The sequence below is a fragment of the Arachis hypogaea genome, chromosome 5 (assembly GCF_003086295.3).
Source record: "Arachis hypogaea cultivar Tifrunner chromosome 5, arahy.Tifrunner.gnm2.J5K5, whole genome shotgun sequence".
In the NCBI taxonomy this organism is placed as follows: Eukaryota; Viridiplantae; Streptophyta; class Magnoliopsida; order Fabales; family Fabaceae; genus Arachis; species Arachis hypogaea.
The window spans coordinates 1,086,429-1,112,976 of record NC_092040.1 but is presented as its reverse complement, the minus strand read 5'-3'; the positions used below and the strand labels follow the sequence as shown (position 1 = coordinate 1,112,976).

The 26,548-nt window shown below is 32.9% G+C and overlaps 4 protein-coding genes across 5 annotated transcripts; all 4 read left to right on the top strand.

The window, feature by feature from the left end:
* Positions 1 to 3,279: 3,279 nt before the first annotated feature.
* LOC112800027 (cinnamoyl-CoA reductase-like SNL6) lies at positions 3,280 to 9,896 on the top strand. Its single transcript, XM_025842062.2, has 5 exons — positions 3,280 to 3,650; positions 3,731 to 3,885; positions 8,146 to 8,337; positions 9,153 to 9,490; positions 9,633 to 9,896. Exons 1-5 carry the CDS (start codon positions 3,521 to 3,523, stop codon positions 9,712 to 9,714), a joined length of 897 nt encoding a protein of 298 aa, XP_025697847.1. The 5' UTR covers positions 3,280 to 3,520; the 3' UTR covers positions 9,715 to 9,896.
* Positions 9,897 to 13,366: 3,470 nt separating this feature from the next.
* LOC112800026 (zinc finger CCCH domain-containing protein 12-like) lies at positions 13,367 to 16,411 on the top strand. Of its 2 annotated transcripts, none has more exons than XM_025842061.2 (2): positions 13,367 to 14,660; positions 15,984 to 16,411. In XM_025842061.2, exons 1-2 carry the CDS (start codon positions 13,820 to 13,822, stop codon positions 16,271 to 16,273), a joined length of 1,131 nt encoding a protein of 376 aa, XP_025697846.1. In that variant the 5' UTR covers positions 13,367 to 13,819; the 3' UTR covers positions 16,274 to 16,411. The 2 variants fall into 2 exon arrangements, with proteins under 2 accessions (XP_025697846.1, XP_025697845.1); XM_025842060.3 differs by having other exon boundaries at positions 13,440 to 14,660; positions 15,936 to 16,411.
* Positions 16,412 to 18,097: 1,686 nt separating this feature from the next.
* Positions 18,098 to 19,051, top strand: LOC112800025 (RING-H2 finger protein ATL30-like). Its single transcript, XM_025842059.2, has one exon. The coding sequence runs from the start codon at positions 18,098 to 18,100 to the stop codon at positions 19,049 to 19,051; it is 954 nt and encodes a 317-aa protein (XP_025697844.1).
* A 2,699-nt stretch (positions 19,052 to 21,750) lies between these two features.
* On the top strand, positions 21,751 to 25,527 carry LOC112800024 (transcription factor bHLH71-like). Its single transcript, XM_025842058.3, has 4 exons — positions 21,751 to 21,952; positions 23,891 to 24,390; positions 24,483 to 24,953; positions 25,054 to 25,527. The coding sequence occupies exons 2-4, from the start codon at positions 24,031 to 24,033 to the stop codon at positions 25,231 to 25,233; spliced, it is 1,011 nt and encodes a 336-aa protein (XP_025697843.1). The 5' UTR covers positions 21,751 to 21,952; positions 23,891 to 24,030; the 3' UTR covers positions 25,234 to 25,527.
* The last annotated feature ends 1,021 nt before the right edge of the window (positions 25,528 to 26,548 follow it).

The window sequence follows — 26,548 nt, the reverse complement described above, 5'->3', positions numbered from 1 at the left end:
GAGGATGACGCTGCAATCAGAAGATGATGAAGACGGTGCTGCAATAAAGAGACGACAATGGTATGGGTAACTCAGAAGGCGAAGAAGATGTTGTTATGCTTCTGGCGAGTAGCTCGGTAACTGAAGGGAGAAGATGAGAATGGTGTAGGTGAATTAGGGTTGGTGACGGTAATTTAGTAACTATTTTATTTTTTTAAAATTAGCGACCGATTTTGTGACTAATGAGTTTATAGTGACCGAATTAGTGATCATATAATCTTTCATCATATTTTTCTATCGATCGCTAAATTAAAAAATAGTGACTGATTTTGTGACTAAGAGTCCCAAAAGATGTTGCTTCTTTATTTTGGTTGCTAATTCGGTCGCTAAATTAAAAAATAGCGACCGATTTTAGCAACCAACTTTATTCTGATTGGATAAAAAAGTAATCGGTCGATAATTCGATTGCTATTAGTGAATGATTTAGCGATTACTGTCTTAACGACCAAATAAATTTTTACTATTTCTCTATTGATTGCAAAATCGGTCGCTAAATTAAAAATGGTGACCGATTTTGTGACCAAGAGCCCCAGAGACATTATTTCTCTTGTTTTGGTTGTTAATTCGATTGTTAAATTAAAAAAATAACGACCGATTTAGTGACCAATTTTATTCTAGTTGTATAAAAAATTTATCGGTCGTTGAATGTTATTAGCAACCGATTTAGCGATTAATTTTTCTCTAGTCCTAAAAATTCTATATCAATCACTAAATTAATTGCTATTAACAATCAATTTTTTAAGTCGTTAAACTCAATCGCTATTCTAATAATTTCTTATAACCACTAAGAATAACTCAAGTCTACGTCGTTAATTATAAAAGAAATTTATCGCATGGGTTTACTTCCTTTGAATTAAATTTATTAAGTTGCATATTCAAATATGGTGTTCTATTATGGATTGATTCCATGTGCTAGCTGGGTACATATAGGGAGACGAATAACACTAAAAATAATCTAAAAATACATGAGACACCATGTCATCACCATGAATTACGTACTTGCATACATTATCATTTAATACCGTTTTCTCGAAGAGTACATAAATGTGACTATTGAACTAATATTTTGTTACGAGGAAAATATAACTTGGGATGAAAAATTGAAAAGAAATCGCAGAAAGAGTAGTCATGGAGATTATCTATTACAAATGTGATCCACCAAAAGCCCATATGGAGATGAAGACTTGCCCCCGCACAAACAAATTGGGATGGAGTAGGGAGAGAGTGAGAATTCTAGTTATTATTGTTTTTGTTGATAGAAAAATCTAATTTTACATGAAAATTTTTATATGATAATTTTTTTTTTTTTTTTACCTTTAGAATGGTATGGATAGATAATATTTTACATTTTTTAACTTTACAAAATGTGATGAATATAATGAAAAATTTTAAACTTTATAAAAATGCATTGTGTACATGCCCAAAATTTATATTAAATTGTGTGTCTAGCACGAATTATAACAATTGTTTGCTACACTAAATCATTTGAGGGTGAAGGAATGTACTTCTCTATTACATCGTTGATTTACTCAAATGACACCACCTACTAAATTGTGGTAAAATACAACGATGTACATGAAAGAAAAATATAAAAATACATCAATGTAATTAATTTGAAATAATTTGGACATTCACCTAAAATTTTATTCCAAACAATTTATTTAGGTGATTTATCCAAATTTTTAACTACTAAAAATAAGAGATTTCAATTTCCACCTATAACGAAAGAATTTAATTTTTTCCTCTCTGATCTCTCAACCTCATAAAATGCATCTTATAGGATATTTTAAAAATACAACTAATATTGATAGTTCAACCAAATAAAATATTCTGAAATTAAATGAAATATAGTTACAATGTTTAAGTTTTCTTATATTAAAAATACAGGAAATTTAAAAATATCCCATCCAAATATATCTTAAATTTTATTATTTTACTCTTAAAATATACTATTAACTATTTTTTTTAATAAAAGACAAATTAGTGTACCTTAGTCATGCAACACCTTAAAATTAACTGACTATACTATGGGCCAGTTTGAATAAATTTTTTAAATAAGTTTTTTGAAAAAAGAGTTTAAAATATAAAGATTTTTATTAATAACAACTTTTAAATAAGTTATTTTGTATTTGGAAAGTTATTATAAAAATTCTTATTTTAAACTTGTATATTAAATAAGAATAATAAAATAGCTTTTGAAAATAGGAGAAATCACATTTTTTAACTTTTTCAAAAGCTCTTAAATAATTTTTTGAAAAGTTAAAAGTTTATTTAAAAAATTGTACCAAACATTATTAATGTAACTTTTTATAAGTCAGAAGTAAAAAAAAAACTTCATATTTCCCAAACAAGTTTTATATATACACTAAAATTAGTTATTAGTATAAAATATATATTAAAAATAAATTAAATCACATATATTTATATACGAATTTATTGGTGTCTAATTTTATGTAGGAATAATATTTTTGAAAATCAATACATAGTCAAAGACGTAGTAATTGACTAAGAGTGAGAGCATAACAATTTAATAATTTAAGAAGGCCACTTGTTAATTCTTAAAAAAAATTTAATTAATATGTACTTTTTAAGAAAACACATTAAGATGATTATTAATAAAAAATTTAACATTTTTTATTGAATAAATACATAATGAAAAAGTATATGAAACCAATTAATAATCAGCAAAAAATAAATGGAACAACATAATTAATTATAATTAGTTTTATTAATTTATAATTTAATTTGTTTTTTAAATTATTGTTGACCACGTTTAAAACATGAGAGAAGATACGCTAGTGATAGGAGAGAATTACAGAACAGATGCTTTGATCATTTATTAGTTGATTTCATATAATTAATTATATTTTATTAATGGTAACACATGAAACATAGAAATCATATCCAAAACCATCAAATTTATAAGAAAAAGAACATTCGTGTGCCTATCAGTAGCAACATCCGATTAAAGTCATTGGTGCTTCTGGTTTACCAGTTAGCTGATTCTTGACTTATATAGAGTTGGTTTCCTAACATTGTTGATACATAATAAGTATATTTTTGGATTAATAATATTAAGAGAGTGTTAAAAGCTTTATGAAATTAGAAGAGAAGGAAGAGATGGTAAGATGGTGAGTTAGGTGCATATAACTAGGCACGCCACATTCCCACCAAACTACATTTATAATGGGTTGAAAGTTGAAGAAACTCAAATACGTTCCCCCTTTGTTTTGACCCTTTGACCCCATGACCCCCTCTTTTTATATTAAGAGCTTAATATTGTGTGAATAATAAATGAAATTAGAGAGAGAGAAAGGTGCGTGCGCGTGTCAATCTCCTAAACGACAACTACCTCCTTCCTACCTATCTACCCTCCACACTCTTTGAATGCCCTTCTCTCTCTATAAATCAATCTACACTTTCTTCACATAAACCCCCCCTTTTTATTTTCCACTCTTTCAACACAGATTAAGATCATAAGATGGCACCCTCATTCGACCACACCGCTCAAACCGTTTGTGTAATGGACGCTTCGGCCCATTTGGGCTTCGCCCTTGTCCACACACTCCTTCATAGGGGCTACACCGTTCATGCCTCCTTTCAAACACAAGGTATGTGTATCTCCCTAAATGGGATTATTCTTCTTACTATTTCCTCTTTTATCTTAATTAATTAATTACTTCTTAATTAGGGGAAGATATGTTAAAGGGGATTTCTACTGACCCAAACAAGCTTAAGATATTCCGCTCAGACCCGTTTGATTATCAAAGCATAATGGATTCCCTTAAAGGCTGCTCTGCTTTGTTCTACTCTTTTCAACCTCCTTCTGATCAACCTGATTATGATGTAAGCAAGCAAGCAACCTCCTTTATTTTTACCCTTCCTTGGAATTGTTATATTATATTATTATTTAATTTTTTTATAAGATAGAGTTAATGCATGCAGTTTCTGTTGGGGAGGTTGTGGTTGGGTGAAAATACCAGCAGTGTTTGTTTGCGTTAGTCTTTAAACTTTGGGATATAATATAGCTTCCATTTATTGTGGTAGGCATCATTTGCCTGAATTTTCCCAACTTCTTCTATCCCATGGCAACTCTAATTTCCCTACCAACGCTTAAGATTATGACAACTAAGCACTTCATACTTCATTCACAGTTTTAGTTAATCATAATAATGTAGCTAATCCATATGTCATTGTCGTCCATTCACTTGGTTAATCCCCCACCTTTTTTTTTTAATTTTTCTTTTTGGGTAAGGATATAGGAGTAATATCCATACTCCAATAACTATCCAATTATATCATTGCTTCTTATTTCCGGAGGCTTATACTGAGGTGCTGGCGCGCCTTCACTCTGATCATTGCCCATTATTCACTAGGTGCAAGATGGCAAAGAGGGCTACCAAGGGCCATCGTCCGTTCAGATTCCAGGCTGCGTGGATGACTCATCCTCTTTTTAGGAATGTTGTTGATACAGCTTGGAATAGAGGAGCTCCGGATGTAGTCAAATGTTTGTTGGAGGTTCAAAAAGAGGCAACTAGCTTCAATAAAAAGGTTTTTGGTAATATTTTTGTTAAGAAAAGGGAGTTGGAGAGGCTTTTGAATGACGTCCAGATTACTCTAGAAAGTCGGGAGGATCAACAGCTTAGGATAAAAGAGCAAGTTTTGCATCAGGAACTGAATGCTGTCCTTCTTCAAGAAGAGCTGTTGTGGTATCAAAAATCTAGAGAACAATGGGTGAGATGTGGAGACAGAAATACAAAATTTTTTCATCTGCAGACAGTTATCAGGAGAAAGAGGAACAAAATCCATGGGTTATTTTTGGAGGATGGGTCTTGGGCCACGGAGACTACGACTCTAGAAATGGCGGCAAATTCTTTCTTTCAAAAGCTCTTTTCTACAAGGGAGGATATTGACCTGGACGCCATGGGGCCTTTTCCTTGTCCGTCTCTTAGTACTGAGGCTTGTCAAAAGTTAGTGGAACCGGTGACGTCTGAAGAGGTTAAAAGAGCTGTGATGACCATGAGTTCGTTTAAAGCCCCAGGGCCAGATGGATTTCAAGCAATTTTCTACAAAGAGTTCTGGGACTCTCTTAGCAACGATGTGTGTGGACTGGTCAAGCGAGCTTTTGAGGGTGAGCCAATGAATGCGGCTATTTTCGATACTCTAATTGTTCTAATTCCTAAAGTGGAAGTTCCCTCTTCCTTACGGGAGTTTCGGCCTATTAGCTTATGTAATGTAATTTATAAAATTGTCACAAAGGTTCTAGTTAACAGGTTCAGACCTTTCCTGTCGGAGATCATTGGTCCTTTGCAAGGAGGGTTCATTCCAGGAAGAGGAACCACAGAGAATATTATCATTGCTCAGGAGATTATGCACTTCATGAGGAACACCAAGTCTCGAAAAGGGACCATGGCATTCAAGATTGATTTGGAAAAAGCTTATGACAGGGTAGACTGGCGTTTTTTGGAAGCTACTTTGGTCCGGTTTGGGTTTCCAAAGGCTACCATTAATCTTATATTGAATTGTGTGACTTCCTCTTCATTGGCAGTTTTGTGGAATGGGAACAGGCTCCAAAATTTCAATCCAAAGAGAGGGTTGAGGCAAGGAGATCCTATGTCTCCTTATCTATTTGTACTCTGTATGGAAATGCTTGCTTGCTTTATCTCTCATAGAGTTTCCCAAGGTTTGTGGAACCCAGTTGCGGTTTCTAGGAACGGACCACGACTCTCTCATTTGATGTTTGTAGATGATCTTTTGCTTTTCTGTCAGGCATCAAAAGCTCAAGTAATAGAGGTCATGCATTGTTTGGACTTGTTTTCTAGAGCGTCAGGTTTAAAGGTAAATCTTCATAAGTCAAAGGCCCAGTGTTCCAAGAGGGTGTCGGAGAGGAGAAAAGAGGTTCTCTCAGGGGTCTCTAACATCCGTTTCTGCAATGATTTGGGTAAATATCTGGGAATTAACATCGGTCATGCCAGAGCTTCCAGGAAGACGGCTCAGGAGGTTATTGAAAAAATTTCGAGAAAGCTCTCCAGTTGGAAAGGACGCCTACTAAATAAGGCAGGGAGGCTTTGTCTTGTTAAATCGGTTATGACCTCTATCCCAGTTTATGAAATGCAAATTTCTCTTCTCCCGAAGTATGCATGTAATAAAATTGATTCCTTAATGAGACAGTTCTTGTGGAAAGGCCAAGCGACTGGAAAAGGGCTGCCTCTGGTCAGGTGGGAGGTCGCCATAACTCCTAAAAAGGCAGGAGGATTGGGTATTAGGGATACTTCCTGTGCTAACATGGCACTTTTGGGAAAGTTGGTATGGGATTGTCTAAACAATAGTGAGAAGTTATGGGTGCAGGTTTTGAAGCATAAATATCTCAGGAATCAATCTGGTATGAACGGAAACAGTAGAAATTCTTCATCGGCTACCTGGAAGAACATTGTTAGTGCCTATGAGCATCTCAAGGAAGGGCTTCATTGGAATATTGGAGATGTCCACAAATCAGTTTGGTATGATGAGTGGACTCCTTTTGGTAAACTTTGCAACCTTGTTCCTTATGTACATATTTCTGAATCAGATTTCATGGTGGCTGACTTGTGGAAAGGGGTGTCTTGGGAGGTTGATAGTCTTACCACGCCTATTCCGCATGAGATTAAGCAGTTTATTTGTGGTCTGAGATATCCTAGTTCGACTGAGTTGGAGCCACAGTGGGAGTGGTGGCCTGCAGCATCAAAAAAGTATAGTGCAAGGGAGGGTTACAGATGGTTATTAAAGAAAGCATTAAATTGGAATGCCAATAGTAATTGGAACTGGTTGTGGAACACAAACATTCCAGAGAAGTTCAAATTTACTATGTGGCTTGGCTTACATGATGCTCTACCAACTGAGACCTTTCGATTCAAGCGGCATTTAGCTTCTTCAGATATGTGTAAGAGATGTAACAAGGCGCAGGAGACTATGGAGCATTGCCTTAGAGACTGTGAACGATCAAAGGCAATTTGGTATATGTTGGATCCTAGTATCCTGGACTCGACGACTGGTACTGCTCTTGAAGAGTGGTTTCGGAAGGCCTTGGCTAACAATGAGGCGTCCTTTGGTGCAGGACTTTGGTGGGTATGGAGACATAGGTGCAATGACATATTCAATACTGACAACCCTTGGACAGACCACAAGGTTGTTGCCTTGGCCAGAATTACCGCCAAGGACTTACAGGTTTACAGGAATCGAAGCAATGCCTTTAGGTCTCTCCGAAATTGCCTGTGTTGGGAACCACCGGTAGGTAATAGTTTTAAAGTTAATTGTGATGCAAGCTTGTATATGGATTCAAATTTAGCGGGATTTGGGTGTATTATTAGAGATTCTAAGGGAGATTGGATCTCGGGCTGCTCTGGAAGCATTCCCCCTTGGTCTATAATCAGATGTGAATTATTTGCTGCTTGGAGGGGGCTGGTTTTAGCTTGGGATTGCGGTTTGAGGGATATTATATGTGAAACGGATTGCCTTGACATTCTGCCCATCATGCATGAGCTTACAAGTGGGTATTCATCTGAAGTAACAGATTTGGTTCACAAGATTCAGGAGCTTTTATCTCGTCCTTGGCTTGTTCACGTTGAATGGGTGTCCCGAGAAGCAAATAGAGCTGCGGATTGGATGGCTAAATATAGTGCCAAGAATAACTCTAATCATGTTATTTGGTCTGAGCCTTGTGTTGATCTTCAACGAATCATCCGCTCGGATTTAGGATAGTTTTTGCTTTGTTTCTTTCCTTGTTTAGACACCAAAAAAATATCATTGCTTCTTAGTAATCATATGGAACACATGCAATGGTTCTAATCTCATTAAAACATAACTGCTTGATCATCTCTATGTAAATCGTATAGGTATTATGATTCTTTAAATAGTAACCAGTGTATTAATAATTAAGAGAAAATTAAACCACATTAATATTCTTTAAAATATTTTTACTTCCTTCCAAGTTTGAAAGTAAGCAATAAACCAATGAGCCGACCGTCCAACCAAATTAATTTGGCAAAAGAAAGTTGTCAAAATTTGTAAAAAAAATAGCTGTAAAGGCGGTAGAAATTGAATTGAATTGATGAGTTGTCATGCACGCAGGAATACATGGCTGACGTGGAGGTAAGGGCTGCACACAACGTGCTTGAAGCTTGTGCACAGACAGAAACCATTGAGAAAGTTGTTTTTACATCCTCGGCCACCGCTGTTGTTTGGAGAGAGGATCGTAAAACCATGGAACTAGACTTGGACGAGAGGCATTGGAGCGATGTCAATTTCTGTCGTAAATTCAAGGTATAGTGTCTAACACCTTAGCTTCTAGACAGAAGAAAATTATTTTCCATCTAAAAGCAAAACAATATGACTACGGTTTAAAGAACATAAAAAATATTTCTAATCTTTATTTATTTGCTCGAAAAATAAATCGTTTTTTCATAATTCAAAAAATTTGGTTTCCACTAGTTGAACACCAAGTCTAAGTAGTTTTTGTTATTTGGACAAATAATTAAAAAGCAGAAAATACATTTAGGGTGGGTGTGTTTGGAGAAATTTATAAATAATTTCTAAAAATTTTAAGATATCATATTTTCATATTTAGTTTAAAGTTTTGAAAAGTTATTTCTAAACAAGTTTGATTCTAGAGAATTAAAATACCATCATTTTAATTTCTATTTTCTTATTTGATATCTTTAATTTTTATGGGAATGAAATCTTTATAACAAAATAATACTTGAACCACACGCTAAAAAAACGTAATTTAGGAATTGTACAAAGTTGAAAAGTAAAGAAATGAGGAATTGAAGAGTTGGAAAAAGAAAATCGATAATTAATTAAAAGAAAAGTATAGCGTAAAAAAACGTAATTTAGGAATTGTACAAAGTTGAAAAGTAAAGAAACGAGGAATTAAAAAGTTAGAAAAAGAAAAGCGATAATTAATTAAAAGAAAAGTATAACACAAATAATTATTCTAATATTAAGATTTAAATGAATAATTTAAAAATGTAATATATTTTTATTTTATTAGTAATTATTTATTTTATTAAAAAAAATTATTAGTTATCTATCATTATCCTTGCTTAATTAATGAATAGTTGATATCTGTGAAACAGTTGTGGCATGCAATGTCAAAGACGATGGCAGAGAAGACAGCGTGGGCCCTAGCAATGGACAGAGGGATGAATATGGTGTCAATCAACGCAGGTCTTTTGATGTCCCCTGATCTCTCCATCAGCAACCCTTACCTCAGAGGAGCCGCTGAGATGTACGAGGATGGTGTCTTCGTAACCGTTGATCTTCCTTTTCTCGTCGACGCACACATCTGTGTCTACGAGGATGTCTCATCCTACGGTCGTTATTTGTGCTTCAATCATATTATTAACACCCAAGACGATGCCCTTCGCCTCGCCCGCATCTTGACCCCTGATGCTGCTTCTTCCTTGCCTCAAAGGTTACTCACTTTTTCATTTATAAAATATTTAATTTAATTTAATTTACCTTTTACGTTTTTGGAATTTTGGTCACGTTGACTTTTGTATTTTAGTGTAGCATATTCTCGGGTGACATATTTGACTAAATTTGATTTTGTGCAGAGAGGAGTGTGGGAAGAGTTTTATAGAGCAGAGAATAAGCAACAAGAAGCTGAACAAGTTGATGGTAGACTTTGAGGCTTGAATTATGAATGATTTTTGTTGGAAACCAAAGAGAAAATACATACTGTGTGTACAATGTTACCATGTTAATTATTAGTAGAATTATTTGTTTGTATGTATGCCCCCCATGTCCCCATGATGAGCCACAAAATGAATTTATCTCATTTTTAAACTAAATAATTATAATTATTTCTTTATTATTTATATTTATTTCTTTATTTGTGCCACATAATTGTCTGCAGTTTTCAATTCTTTTGTTTATGGCTTTATATTTTCTTATTTTTTGAAGAAAATAGTAAAAAAAAATGTGCTAAATAATTGGAAATCATCAACTTAATTAATGATTAAATTATATATAGTTAATTAAAAGACGAAGTTAGTTTGTACAAATGTATTGATAGTTTAAAAATATTTACACTACAAACTAAAGGATTAAAGAAAAATATTATCAAAACATCAGGATGATAATTTTTTTTTCACAATATTAGATAATTAATTTTTTCTCTTATATTTAATTAATATTAATTAATTTTTCATTTTTTTATTAAAACAATTACCTTCTAATATTTTACGGAATATATTAACCCTATATATATGCACAACCCTCACTATAAAAAAAATCACTCTCTTAAATAGTGATAGTACACCTTCATATTCACTGGACATTCGTCTTGTAAAAGAAATATTAGAAAATTAACAGAAATTATTTTTAATTGGTAATTAACAAGTAATAAGTGTGAACTAAAAATATGTTATTGGACTGTTAAATTAAAGGTATTAGATTAATAGTTAAATATACTCATCAATAATAATAATTTAGCTCGTACTCAAATTTTTTTCATCTTCCAATTACTACTCGTCCTAAAAGTATATTTTAAAAACACAATAAAAAGGAATATTTGTTTAAAAATTATTAAAAAAGTAACTTCTTTTACCTTTTTAATATATTGAATATATTAAAAACTATGATTATATTTTTAACATGTACCCCATATAAAGGGAAAAATTAACTAAATCTTAAATAGAAATAACATGCGAGTTATTTTGTTGGGCCCAATTAAGATGAATTTTGATGTGGCTCCTAGGGTAACATTAAACAAAAATAAAATAAAACAAGTTGATGGCGTGACATAATAGAATGTGTTGGTGGAGCAAGCACATGTGGTTGAGTATGAGAAAATTAAATGACCCATCAAAATGCATGGTAGAGCAGAAAGCAACTGCAACCAGGAGACTCTGGAGTGGACCAACACAAAGAACCTTAGCTGGCTTATAAATTCATAAATCGGATCGGTCGGTGGTGGAAAACAGAAAAACTAGAAGATGATGAAGAAGAAGAAGAAGGAGTACTAGCTAGTTCCTATGGTTAAATTAAATATAGTTGGCAAAATGAAAGCTAAGACTGTGGTGGCATTGCCATTATTATTGCATAAATGCATATGCAATTAAACCAAAAATTAAAGCCCTTTGCTATTTATTATTGGGTACGTAGTAACTTGCCTCAACACTTTGCAAAGTAAAATAAAGATAATGGCAATTAACAATACCCCAGCTAAATGCAGATAATAATAATAATAAGGTTTAACTACTCTATTGGTTTTTTATAGTTTCGCAAAATTTTTAATTACGTTTTTGTATTTTTTTCCTTTTATCTTTGCAATAATTTTTTTTATTGGTTCTCTATACTTTTTTTTTTCTTTTTATTTAGGTCTCTGCACTAATTTTTTTTTTTTAGTTGGGTCCCTATAAAATTAAATCAATTACTACTAAAAGAGACTTAATTGAAAAAAATTTGGTGCAAAGACTCAATTAAAAAAAAAAAAGTATAAGAACCTAATTGAAAATTTCTAAAACTAGGGACCAATAGAATAATTAATAATAATACAAATAAAATAGTAGAATGATTTTATCAAGTTATTTTTATGATTAAGTAAAAGTTGTGTGTGTGTCTGATATTGATTTGACGCATACTTTTCATCGTTATTAGATAAAATATAAAATCAAATATGTCCATGCAAAAAAATATATTTCTTAAAATATATAGTGGAATCGAAGAACATGATTAAATTGAGTTGTGCAAAATGCGATGAATGTTGGTAGGTTGACCATACCATTTTTTTCAATCAGCATTTGATGCGAGCTTCTTCTGCCAAAAGTAGTTTATCAAATGTTTTCTTTTAAACAATAATACGTAGTTGGGTTTAATTTTCGGCCACCTAATAGATTTGTTCCGCGTTGAATGATCGACTTTTCTCTTCTTCCTAAAATTGAATGATGTATTTATTGAAAAAGGTCAACTAATGAAACTACAGCATGGCATACTTCATGATTGTTGCTGGAAGCAGAGATAGATGCAGATCTTATGTTGCTGTTTCATTTAATTTTCCTTCAGCCAAGTAGTTAATTAGTCGTTTCACTTCTTTATCATACATCTTAATTTGACGAGAATAATGTGAATCGGAATATTCCCTAATAATACTTTACTGTTTTTCATTAATTCGTAGTTGATAACTGAGAATTATATAATGTAAGATTGTGCTATTTTTTTCCATTTTTCTTTTCTGCTTAGTCATGTTTTGAAAATAATACTTACGATTTAAAGTGTTTAACTATTTTTCTGGGGTACATATTAATCATCTGAACCATTTTATTCTTCGGTTCTTCCCCCTAAACACATCAACAACACTGTTCAGCTAATTCCCTACATATGTTCATTGAGTTGACCTCCAGCTGCAATTATATTAGGAATAGATTCACATGGAAAAAAAAAATACATCTTTTGAAGAGAATTGATACTCATTTAAGAAAAATAATACATCTTTTGAAAGTTATTTTGTTTTTTTTTTTTCATAATATTTTTTAACTTGGTATGTTAAGGAATAATCCGTGGTGAATCAGAATTTTATTTAATAATTTGTAGTTAGCTAATGAATTGCGACATACTAAAAATGTATGGATCGGATCATCTATATAATATACAAAAAAAAACTCCAGATATTTGATACAGAGTCAATCGTTTCTTTTTTCTTTGAGAAATGGTCAGAATTGCATCTGTGTAATTATGTTCGAATTTTACTTGGAGGCCTACTAGAAATAAAAGATTGCCTAAGAAAAAACAAGATGTTTTTTTTGTTCTTCTCTTATAGTGGCACAAGTTTATTTTTTATTCATATGGGGCCTAGGCCCGTTAAGCTGACATGTGATTTACTAAAAAATAGCTTAAGGTTTTGCAAGTTCTGACAGATCTTACATTGGGCTATGGGCCATAAAGTATTTTAAAGAAAATTGGGCCGAGGGCTTTGACCAATCTCTAAGATGGACTAAACCCATTTGTTCCAGCATTTTTGTTACCGTGGTAAAGAAAAGAAAAGAGAAGCCTTTACGATGCATGATGAAAAAATGATTTTCTGTTTTCGTTTGCTTTTGGTCATATGATTTTTCTGCTTTTTTATTTCTATTTTCTTTTCTTTTTTGGGTTTTAAGTTTCATCACATGACCGAAAAGAAGAAGCAGAAAATCATTGTTTATAAAAGAAAATGGAAATAAAAAGCAGAAAATCATATGACAGGAAAAAAAAGGTAAATCATCAACAAATTGTTCATGGCAGAGGGAGCAAGGAATTAGTACTACAGCACTCCTAAATAAATCCTAATTTGCCATCCTCGAAAAAAGATATAAAAAAAAATGAAAAATTTGTCGCACTAAAAATGCTAGTAATAAATAGTTCCTGATGTAATGTAGTTAGTTACATTTGTATCTGAAAATAAAAATCTAAGAGGAGGTTGTGTAAGTAATAATATCTGTTATGTCTTGTTCATTACAAGACAATGCCATTATTTCGGCAAATCTTACTAACACATGCCTTTGAAATTCAATCCATTTTGGGATTTGGGAACCAAGCTACTTCTGTCTCTAGATCTAATCCAATTCATACCATCTTCTTCTTCTTCTTCTTCATCATTCATAAAATTCTTAAATTTCATCTCTTTCGAATACTCCTAGGACTACCACTAACACTAGAATCATTTCTCCCCTTTCTCTCACCTAACACACACTAAACTCAACACACTTCTCAGCTTGTCCTCGTTTTCCGTGAAATTAGGGTTTTCCGATCCCCATTCCGGGCGATGGATTACAGCCGAGACGGCGACGTCGTTCAAATCATCGCCGGCGCCGCTAATGACCCTTCCGTCTGGGCAACCGAAGAGGACTACAAATTCTGGAACAACGAAGGTGACAGCACGCCTTCCAATTCCGGCGGAGGAAGCGGATACGACCAGAGGAAGAAGGCAAGAAGCTCTCAGGACAACAACGCAACGACGTCGTCGAGCAACAACAATAGCAACAGGGCGAAGGCCATAGGGAAGATGTTCTTCAAGACTAAACTATGCTGCAAGTTCCGTGCCGGAACCTGCCCTTACGTCACCAACTGCAACTTCGCCCACTCCGTCGAAGAGCTCCGCCGCCCTCCACCCAACTGGCAGGAGATCGTCGCGGCTCACGAGGAGGAGAGGGCCAACACCGGCTCCGACACTGTTGTTCCCGCCAGGGAGGAGTTCCAGATTCCCATTTTGGGGTCTTCCAATTACTCCGGCGAGTCGCAGCGGTCTTACAAGGGTAGGCATTGCAAGAAGTTCTATACAGAAGAAGGGTGTCCCTATGGGGATAGTTGCACTTTTCTTCATGATGAGCAATCCAAGTATAGAGAGAGTGTGGCTATAAGCTTGGGCCCTGGTGGCTATGGTGGTGGAGGGGGTGGTGCCGGTGGAGGAGGGGGTGGTGGAGGTACTGGAAGTGGCAGTGGTGCCGGTGCTGGTGCTGGTGCTGGTGCTGGTGCTGGTGGAGGTGGGAATGGGAATGGGCCTAATTCGAAGCCTTCGAATTGGAAGACGAGGATTTGTAACAAGTGGGAGATGACAGGGTATTGTCCCTTCGGAAACAAGTGCCATTTTGCTCATGGTGCAGCAGGTATTCTTTTCATTTGCAAACTAGGACTTGAATAGTGGCTATTTAGTGCAGTGGAAGTTTGGAATAATCGTTTTATTTAATTTGTCTTAGAATTGGAAACTCATAAATGCTGTGTGTTGTGGTGGTCACATATCTCCGTAGGTTTTCTTTCAATTGCACCTTGGCATTGCGTTGTTTCATTAGAAAATACAGATAAACATGCTTATTATCAGAGACTAAAAGCTTATGTTAGGTTCCTTCTAAAATGAAAACAGGGTAGTATGTGACATCCTTATAGCTCTTAGATAGATGTTCAGTAGTAGAAATTGATCAAAACTAAACACTTTTGGCAACTTCTGCATACATAGTGGAAGCAAAGTTGATGAAAAACGAAACTTAATAAAAATATATGCATGCTTTCTTGTCTGTTCCTTTCAACTCTTCATAAGTGAAGTTGAACCTATACAAGAAGAAACTGATTCGGTTTAGAACCATGCACTAGGTTTCTTTCAACCATGACAATAGCCTCTTTCAAGTTGCATATTATGCTTGGAGAATGCAACAATAACTTCAAGAAACAAGAAATGAAGTAGATAAACTATTTTGAGAAACCTATTTTCTACCTTCCTTACATAAGGGATATTTTTCATGATACTGAGAATGAGGATTAAATTTAAACAAGGTACCACAATTATTAATAATTAGATGGCATAAAATGTTTTCAACTTCACATTTTGGAATTAGCAATAAATAAATAAGAGAGTCAAAATCAGCAGTCTGAAGCCAACATTTTGCTAAAGCTAGGCAAGTTTCAGGAAAAAATGCAAATGTGTGTGAATAACTGTTGGAAAAGACGGTATTTTGCCCAAGTTTTGCTCCCTTCAATATATATTCTATCATCTGATGGCTTTCCCTAAGTCTGTGTCCCTGTTAAGTTCTGTGATTGCTTGTGTGTGGAATTGGTTAGAGAATGAAATTTGCAGCAATTAACTTGAGGGTAGGATGAGTCTTGAGCTCATCCTTAAGGTTAGTGTTGTTATGTTGAGGCTTGGGTTCATGAATATGCTAGTTATCGTCTTCTACGCACAAATTCAACGAATGCCAGCAGTAACTTTTTGTGGCAATGAAATGCTCCTCTGTATTATTAATGGTTGCAATAGAATTTCTCAATTTCAGTGTGAATCACACTACTTGTCCTTGAGTATAACTATATTGCATTTAAGAACATTTTGTCTGATGCTGGCACATAGCAACTTAATTACTCTCTAACACTGGTTCTGTCGAAATTGTATCTAGCAAGCCACCTACATGGAAAAAAGTTTGACTCTGGTGTTATGACCGCAGAATTGCATCGGTATGGAGGTGGGCTTGTAGAGGGAGAAAGTAGAGACCCTGCTTCTGCTGCTGCTCCGGACGCGAAGCAGGGAGGCGTACCTTCAAAATCTCCTGCTGATAATGTGGTTGCATCAGTTACCCCGGTTGCTCATTCGGATTCGATGTATCACATGGGAGTTCCTTCGTCGCAAAGGGCTACGATTGTGCTTCAGAGGCCTGGACAGAGAGCGCACCAGAAGTGGAAAGGTCCTGATAAAATCAGTAGAATATATGGTGATTGGATTGACGACATTGAATAGAGTAGAGTGGCAATCCATGCCTTTGTAACGTGAAAAATAATGGAACAGGACTCGAATGATCCTATGTATTACCATGAAACCGAGTATGTAATGTCCCGTTTGGATGAAATGTGATGTGATAATGTATGTTTATCAGTTTATGTTCTTGTTGGAAGAGGAAAGAAAAGAAAGAAAAGTGAAAGAACCTTGTTTATGCAAGGATTTCCATTCTTATAATTTTTTCGTTCAACTAAACATATTCGAGAAATCACATGTAGGGGGACCCTGCCTAACGGGTTTATACAAGGGAAAATCTTCTCAAAAGGTCTTTCACTGTCACCAAATAATTGTTATAGGACCCCTTATGGTATAAAATATAATATATGTACGCGTATTATTTTTAATAGGTAGATTTGTTTTTATGTGAATTTTTTATTTTTTATTTTTAGATGATCAATTGTAAAATTAGATTTTGATATTATAAAAAGGTGAATGTTATGATGCCTATCATATTGTACCTAAGTTCAGGGACGGACATAAGGAGGGGGCGAGTGGCGGCCTCGGCCCCCCAAACTTTTTTTTAATAGTAATAAGTTATTATGTATAATTTTTTTAAAAAATTATTTAGTATTTAGTTTAGTATAAATAAAAGTTCAGTCTAATTTAAATATTAATAATTTTTAATATCTAAAAGATAAGTAACAATATTAAAGAAATTTGAAAAAGATATTATTACTAATATTTTTTAATTAAATAAAAATTTTCAAATCTCATAAAGTGAATTCTTTTTCTTCTTATGGTCGTCTTTTTTTATTCATTTGATATTAATTCTCTCTGTTTCAACTGCTATAATTAAGAGATCTTTTTCAACTATGAATATTGTGAAAAATAACTTAGAAACAAACTAAAAGATAAATTTCTTGTTAATTGTCCTTTAATTATATTGAAAAGAAAATTAATGAAAAATTTAATACAAATTCTATTATCGGTGAATTTTATGATACAAAGAATCGACCACTTCGTTAGTAAAAAGTATACACATATTTTTTTTACTTTAAAATATATTCTTTGTCGGTATATTTTTGTAATACATCTTATATTATATAATTTTTTTACATAATTTTTAATATTATATGTGTGTTATTGACCCCTATAATATCATTTCTAGATTCGTCCATGCCTAAGTTACTAAAAAAAGTAAACAAATAATATTTAATAAATTTTACATTATTTATTTTTTATTTTAAACATTTTATTTTTTACTTTAAAAGGTAAATTAAGTAATTTAGGCACCACAACAAATGATCCCATAAAATTCACCTTATAAAAATGTAGTTAAATAAATAAATTATATTTTTATTTGAGTAGTTTTTTTTTAATATAATTGCTACTCTAATGAAGATTTTATGATTGTTATCGTGTAAAAATATTTTATTTTGATCATTAAATAATAAAATATGTTATAATGCTTAATTTTCTATATCTAAACATATAAATCACATTTTTAAACAAACAATCATGATAAGGAGATATTTTTAACATTTTCATTGAAATAGTCTCTTTAATACGTGTGTTGAGACATGGAGGCAAAAAGTGTTGTTATTTTATATCCTAAATTAGTTATGGAACATTAAGGGTTGTGGTTGTTACAAGTGAGAAAAGTAATGGTGCATATATTAAATGAAAATAAAAATAAAAGGAAAGAAGGTTGATCATATTCCACGTTTGCAGTGCTGAAAGTACTCTCATCCATGCAACAGAGGAGAAGGAGAAACAGCATAACAGAGCAACATCATTCCTTTTGATTTCTTTTCATCCATCCATGCAAATAATGCAAATGTTACTATGTCGTCGTCTTCTTCGTCTTCACCATCATCAGAATCAGATCACAGAGGAGGATCAGCAGCATCAACAGCATACAACACACCACCAATACTCGTAGCTCTCGTCCTCATCGTCCTCGTCATCTGCTTCGTCTGCTTCACCCTCGTCTACTTCTGCCGCTGCTACTTCGTCAGCATCATCCATACCCTCGCCTTCCACCGCTCCCCCTCCGCCAACGCAGCCACCACCACCACCGCCTCCGCCACCGCCAACACCATCAACAACGCTCCTAATTCCCCCTTCATGGGCCTCGACGCTTCCCTCCTCCACGAATTCCCCACCTTCCCTTATTCCTCCGTCAAGGATCTCCGCAAGGAGAAGAAGTACGCCCTTGAATGCGCCATCTGTCTCTTGGAGTTCGAGGACGACACCGTTCTCCGCTTGCTCCCCGTTTGCCGCCACGTGTTCCACCAAGAGTGCGTTGATCTCTGGCTTCAACGACACAAGACCTGCCCCGTTTGCCGCACTGATCTTGAAACCAGAAAGTCTTCTGCTTCTTCGATTACTCACGATCATGACAGGCAGAGTGCTGCTGTTGGAGGAGACGACGGTAATGGTGATGATGACGTCTGCATTGACGTCAAAGAAGGCGGCGACGACGACGGTAATAACAGATTCTTGCGGTCGCATTCGACGGGGCATTCAATAGTTATGGTTAGAGAAGAAGGAAGAAACGACGAAGATGATGATAGGTATAGGTTGAGGTTGCAGGAGGATGCAGAGTTGAGAATTGTTAACAATGATATGAAGAAGAAGAAGAATCACCAATACTCGAGAAGCTGCGAGAGTTACAAGGAGATGATGATGATGATGGCGGCGGCAAAGCCCCTTGTTCCGCCTTGTACTAACTGTGGTTATGTTGATCATCACACTCTCTCCGCTCCTTCTTCTTCTTCGCGTGTTGGTGCTAACTGATACTTGATTTAATTAATTTCTTAGTATATATGTAGCTATCTATGTATATTAGAATATTTTTCTTGTTAATCCGGTAATAAAGCCTTTAGGATCATAATTTTTACTTAGCAATAGCAACACATATTTATTATACTCAATTTGCAACGAGAAAGTTTAGAGGTCAGCAAAATTTGTAGTTTTTAACCATTACTTAGTTATTAATAATGTTTTTAGTGGTGTGAAATTGCATCTAATAACGTAGAATCATTCAATTTTTTTTTTATAGTTAACTACTGGTCAGAATTTAATAAAAATGCTGGTCGTAGCACTCTTGGTTTGCAATATCTCATATGTCTTTTCAATTTGTTCTTTTGCTTTTTAAGGTGGAATTGGGAGAAATAGATTCTCTCCATTTTTTTTAACACTTGAGAGAATAAAGTGTGATCTCTTACCTTTAATTCTATAAGTATGACTAAAGAGAAAGAGTAATGAATAGTAAAATTAAGCACTCGACACCATCCAATTTTTTTTTTTTCACAAGAGAAGATCCATTTCCTGAATCGGGACACTTACAAACTCAACGCATAAACCTATTTCGTAATTCATGACATAAGTATAGAGATAACAACTTTTCTAGATAGTTTCAATTACTATCAAAACATAATTCATCAACTTAATATGATCATTTTTTAGACTAAATATTTGGATAAAAGATGAAATGATAGGGGGTTTCACTTCAGTCTTATAACACTAATTTCATTTTCAGCATTAGGGTCTGTCACTGCCAATGTTTTTTCCAATTATTGATGTTATAAGAGATTGCTTTGACTATTTGAATGACACCATTTTTTAGCTGTATTTGTACTTCTGATGCAGTCTGATACCATTCGTGGAATTAAAGCTGTCACTACTTTGAAGAATCATTTAATTGAGGATTGAAACTTGATATATGCTTTATCTCCATCTTTAATTATAAATTATAATTTCCTTCAATAAATTTTATGCAGGAAATATATCCTGACAGAATTGGTAAACTTGTTTGCTGATATCCTCTGTGTCATTTTTGTTAGTCTTTCTATCTTTGCTTGTATTATTTATGTCCATATTTACCAACTACCGTTGGATATTAACAGTATTTCATATGTTGATGTTAATTTTGTTGCAAGCCATTGGCAGCTATAGAAATACTTTTTTGCCCCTCTGTGTTGATCAATTCAACTGATTTGGCAATTTCAATTTCATGCTATATTTTTAGGGTAGATTCTTCAATAAAGATTAATAATTGTCATTGTATAAAAATATTTTATTTTAATTATTAGATTATAAATTCTAAAATTTGATTTTTATATACTATAAAAATATTATTTTTATTTAAAGTATGACAAAATAAATAAATTATACTTTTTAAACTAAAATCATCATAAAAAATATTTTTCACATTTTTATTAGAATAGTTGTCTATTTCTAATGCATTGTAATAGTGTGGTACCGGTTATTATAAACTATAAACTATAAAGTATAAAGTGAATAATACAGGGTTTATTAACGTTGTTGATAGAACATAAATATCAAACAGTAGCGGTCTACTTGTACATGCAATGATTCAATTGCATGTTATGATTAATTCAATTAAACTGTTACGGTAGAACTTTAAAATTAGGTCTAAGCTATTGTCGATTCAATAATATCCTTTCTAGAGGCATATCAATCCATACAGATCGTAAACTAGATCATATCCACCAAATATCTATTCGATTTTTTTTAGTTCACCTTTTAAATACTATAAAAAAAACTTAATACGTGTTCAAAGTATCTTATATTTACTTTTTTTTTTTATTAAACAGAAAAAAAAACATAGACAAAATTAAATTTATTGATGATTAGATTCATATCTAAATTTATTAGATATTGAAGTTCACTCCGTGGTTGATTCCAATTCCAGTAAATGTTTGCTAGAAGTAACTGCTTTAACCATATAATTTGTAACACTATTTGCATTTTTCTAAATTAAAAGAATAAAGACTCTTCAATTTCAATTCATAATTTTCTATATATGTTCTATAATATCCTTGTCAAGTATTCTTTAGTTTACCAAAAAAAGAACTTCTAAACTGTCTGTTTTATAAATAACCTCACGAAATCTACTATCTCAAACTAGAAGTAAGCCTCTCCAAAAAAATACTGTACACTTCGACTTTTTCAGTACAAACTTTCAACTAACATCTTATATTTACTTTTAATTCTTATATCTTTTGGACTATTTATTAACTTGAACTTCAGAATGTTTTGTAAGTACAACTCCGTTCCTATAAAAAGATCAATCCTGAGTAAAAAATCATCAACTATTGTCCTGTGTTCTACTCTTACAAATTTATATTTCACATAATCCAATTGAATTAGACTGAGGTTTTACGAAGGACTAGTTATAAGGTGGTATTATGTAGTATATAATATGAGGTAGTGAATTGGCAATTTCAAATTCTGACATACATTAGAAATTGTGATGAGTTATATATATAACCTTGAGGGCACATAAAAATTAACGATAGGCATGGATGTGGTTGCACATGCAATTGCATGTTATGGTCTGTGCACGGACATTGATAGATCATGAAAGAAACTCACAACTCATTGTTTGATAGTTGATAAAACTTCATTTTCAAGAAAGTAGAGAAAGAGTAATATATATATTTATATATATAGAATGGGAGAAGAAGAATGTGGAAAATTGAATGACATGATTTCAAAATGTGAGTGCTTGCAGTTGCAGAGGTGAGAGAGATGTACTTTTTCCGTGAAGGGAAGGCTTTGCAAACCAGATTCACATGGTGAGATCGAGGGGTTCTGACACATTGGACCGTGGTCCAACCTCTCCTCACAAAACTTCTCTCTCCTTCATATGTCTTCATCACCCACAAAACGGTATCTTCTTTTCTCTTTCCTTTCTTCTTCCTCCTATCAACCCCATTATTTTACTAACTTCTTCTAAAACTTTCCAAAACTAATATTATACTATTAACTAGGTAAGAAATAATAATGTTAATAAGTACACAATAACACAAAGTTACTTTATTTGACTTAGTACCTATATATATATATTTACATTTATATATTCATTATATCTAAAATTACTTATTTATTTTAGTAATAATTAATAAATACAAAATTTAAAATTTTGAATTATTTTAGATTAATTTTTATTGTGTCTCAATTATTTTAAACTAATAATAAGGATTCTGCAATAATTTTTTAACAATAATAATTACATTCATGCTTGTATATAAATTTATTCATCAGATCAATTATCAATCTAAAATACATATTAAAATACAAAATATATAATAATAATATTTAAGATAACATATATATATATACATAATTTTTTCATTATAACTCGGTTGTAACTACGAAATAATAACTTAATCATTAAATTAATTATTCATTTATTTCAACTTGGTAACTTTAAAATAATTCATCTAATTATAAATAATAAAAATTCATATACAATTATTTTTATATAAAATTAATATTTAAAAATTATTAATAATAATTTAAATAAATTTATTAAATCATCTCATTGATACAACCATAAGTGACTTTTTACCATTATAAAGACCCATATTTCATTATTTCTACATTCTACTACTAGACCGAAGTATAACTGGTTCGACGAAGAAGAATCGAACTTCTTCTTCACAAAAAAACGAAATATACCTCGAAATGCTCAACAATACTGAAACAACAACACACAAATATATAATATGTATATCTAATTTAATAATTAATTTTTGTATACACATTATATTTTATAATAGTTGAATGATGCACGTCAAGTCTTTATTTTCCATCAAACGAGGCCTTAATTGGATTCAGTTCATGCATTTGTCTGTTTTAGATGATACGCATTACATTAACAAAGGTGATTGACTTAGCTTGAAAGATTATTTTCCTAATTGTGAAGTACATGGTGGTCCTCACGATCATTAATGTGATTACAATCTAGCATATCAAAGGTATAACAAGTTCTTAAAAAGATCAGAAATAAAGCACACTATTCACTTGAAAATCAAAGTAACAACGGGTCGGGAAGTACGCACCATGTAGTAGGGGACAGATGCATTTGTCATAACTCATAATAGAAATGAAGTTGCATCCATATACATGACACATCAAAATGACTAAGCTTTGAGGAAGAGGAAAATGTTGATATATGCATATGACATGTGGAATGTAAACTCTGTATTGTCAAATTAGGAAGCCATAATAATAATTTTTGGGAGGAATCTCTACGTGGGGCATGTGATGTATGCATGTATGTATGTATATGCATGCGTTATGCATATATATACACTTTCCATATCGATTTGGGTCCCTCACCTCACTCTCTCATTGCAGATTCTCTGCACTCTTTCACAGCATCTATCCAATTAGGGAGCCAACCAAAGCAAATTGCAATTGCAATTGCAATTACAAACAATCACTCACTCACACCCTTTTTTTTCTAAGGTTGCGTTTATTTATAAAGACAGGACACTAACACATAAATATAGAGACATAAAATTATGTTTAACAGAAAAAATATAGACAGAAACAAGAGACATTGAATTAATAACATAATTTATTTTTTATTTTTTTATTTTTTATTAATTTTTTATAATTATATTTTTTTATTATTATATTTTTTATCTCAAATTTTTTAAATAAAAAAATAAGAATAAATTAAATTTTTATAATTTGTTCTATTTTATCACCAAGAATACAAAATTTTATATCTCTATCATGTCCTGTTCTGAAAAACAAAACGCAGCTTAATTTACTAACTTTATTATTGCTGAAAAGTGTAACTCCTTTTCTGTGCAGGTCACGTGCTGCATAACCTCATATCTAAATTTACCCTTTTCTAAATTTTTTTTATCATCAAGTTAGATTCTGATATAAAAGATTGGGGTGGTGTGTTATCTTACATTGAGAAAGGTTATTATTGTTGAGAGCAAAAAGCAATGGCCTTATTAGAAGATCATCATCATCTTTCATCATCAAATGAGTTTTCCAACTTCATTGTGTATGATACTATTTCTGCAACCCCTTTTAGCAGCCATGGAAGTTCATCTACTTCTTTCATGGCAGAAGAAAACAAGGTTGAAGAGTATGGAGAGAGGACAACAACACGAAAACGGCAATCGGGTGAAGCAGGGCAAGGGAAGAAGAAGAGAAGGAGAAAGCCAAGGGTATGCAAGAACAAAGAAGAAGCTGAGAATCAAAGAATGATCCACATTACTGTTGAAAGGAACAGAAGGAAGCTCATGAATGAGCATCTTGCTGTTCTTCGCTCACTCATGCCTGAATCCTATGTCCAAAGGGTTTCTTTCTACTCTCTCAAATTTATGTTCATGCATACATAGACATAACAAGTATACTAATTGAAAATTGAATGATTTAAAATGTTAATTAGGGTGATCAAGCATCAATAGTAGGTGGAGCTATAGAGTTTGTGAAGGAGCTAGAGCAGCTGTTGCAGTGTCTTGAGGCTCAAAAGTTGAAGCTTGTACATCAAGGAATGGCAGCACAACAATCCAACAAGAATAACAATGAAGATGAGTTGATGATGATGATGATGATGGTGATGGGATCAGCCCCTTTTTCTCATTTCTTTGTGCATCCACAGTTCACTTGGTCTCAGGCTCCAAACAAATATGCTTCCCACCACAACAAGACTAACAATAATAATAATAATAATCAAGCAGCCATGGCTGACATTGAGGTTACTTTGATTGAAACCCATGCAAACCTCAGAATCCTCTCAAGGAAAAGCCCCAAGCAACTTTCAAAGTTGCTTTCTGGTTTTCAGAATCTCTCTCTCACCATTTTGCATCTCAATGTCACCTCCATGGACCCCTTAGTACTCTATTCCATTAGCGCCAAGGTATGTTAATTCTGTTACTATTACACTTACTATTTGATTAATGAATAATAATGTTGTGTCCTTATTTAGAAAAATTCATTGTTTATTAATTCAAATGAAGGTTGAAGAAGAATGCCAACTTGGTTCTGTAGATGACATTGCAAGTGCAGTTCACAACTTGCTTAAAATGATTGAAGAAGAAGATTCCCTTTGCAGTTTATACGGTGAAGTTACCAAATCAACCCCCTCTCCCCTTCAAGACTCACTAGAGAATTCAAACACAGAATATTCTCTTAGCTAGCTCTGCTTTTTCTTTTTAAATTTATTGTCTGTTTTAATTAATTTTCTCAATCAGGTGTGCATAGTTTTAAGTGTTAATTATTCTAAGAACTAATGTTGTTTATTAGGGTCCTTCTAAGTACATGTTTTGAGAACATTTTGCACCAAACTTGAGAGTGGTTTAATTTTGGTTAAAATGTAAAAAAGCAAAGGGGAAAAAAATAAAAGTACTGACAAGGTTTTATCTTGTTTGCAGTGCTGAATGGATGTATTGTCCTACATTGCCTTAACACTAATAAGTACTTCACTTAGCTTCCTTTGTTTTCTTTCTCAATGTGATTATTATAATATTAATCTCAATTTATTTATTAATATATAAACAAGAATGGTTTTCATTAATTGTTTAGCTATTTGGATGAAACTATAATAACAACAAATGCAAACCAAAATAGGCATTTTAATTTCCACCGTATGATGGTTGTTGTTGTACTTACATACATTAGAAACTTTATTTGTGTTTAAAATAATATATAATATATAATGTATGTACTTGTTAGTTGACTTACTCACTTACCCATGAAAAAGCTCTCTATTATTATACAGCAGGAAGATGAAGTAGAAAACAAAACTGGCCAGGTATCTAGGTTGTGACCACACTCAATATTTTTTTTTTAATGTTTATTTTAATTATTTGAGTTGTGGACGGAAGGGATAGTAAATATTTTAGATAAGTCACCAGCCATTACTTTGTCCAGAAAGGTATAATATAAGTAATAAAAAGAAAGAATCAGCTTAGAACATTTAAAGATACATTTTGGACTCATTTGAGTTTGCTATCAGTGGTTATTGTCTTTGTTAGAACTAGCGGTGTGCATAGTTCGGTCCGGTTTGAAGATTCGGTTTGGTTTCAAATATTTTAAAGATTAATTTGGTGTGATTTCATCGGGTTTAGCGTTGGGTAAGGGTCTCAAAAATAGACCCGATCATTATTTTGCGTCAGGTCCAGGCCATAGTTTGGATCACCTAAACTCGATCCAGTGGCCCGGTCATCATACACAATTAATATTTTGTGTTATTAGTAATGAATGAAGGTTATTTTTATGTGAAATTTAAATATTGTAAACCTTAATATTTTGTGTTATTAGTCATTATAAGACTATAAGTTAATGTTTTATGTTTAAAATGTATAAGACTTTAGACTAATGCATAATATTGTGTTATTTGTATTGATTTAAATATTTGGTGTTATTAGACAATATTAGTATTGATTATGGTTATACTTTAATTTTAGAGAAGAGTTGGTTCTTGTTATATTTTTCTAAGTGAATTTTACTATG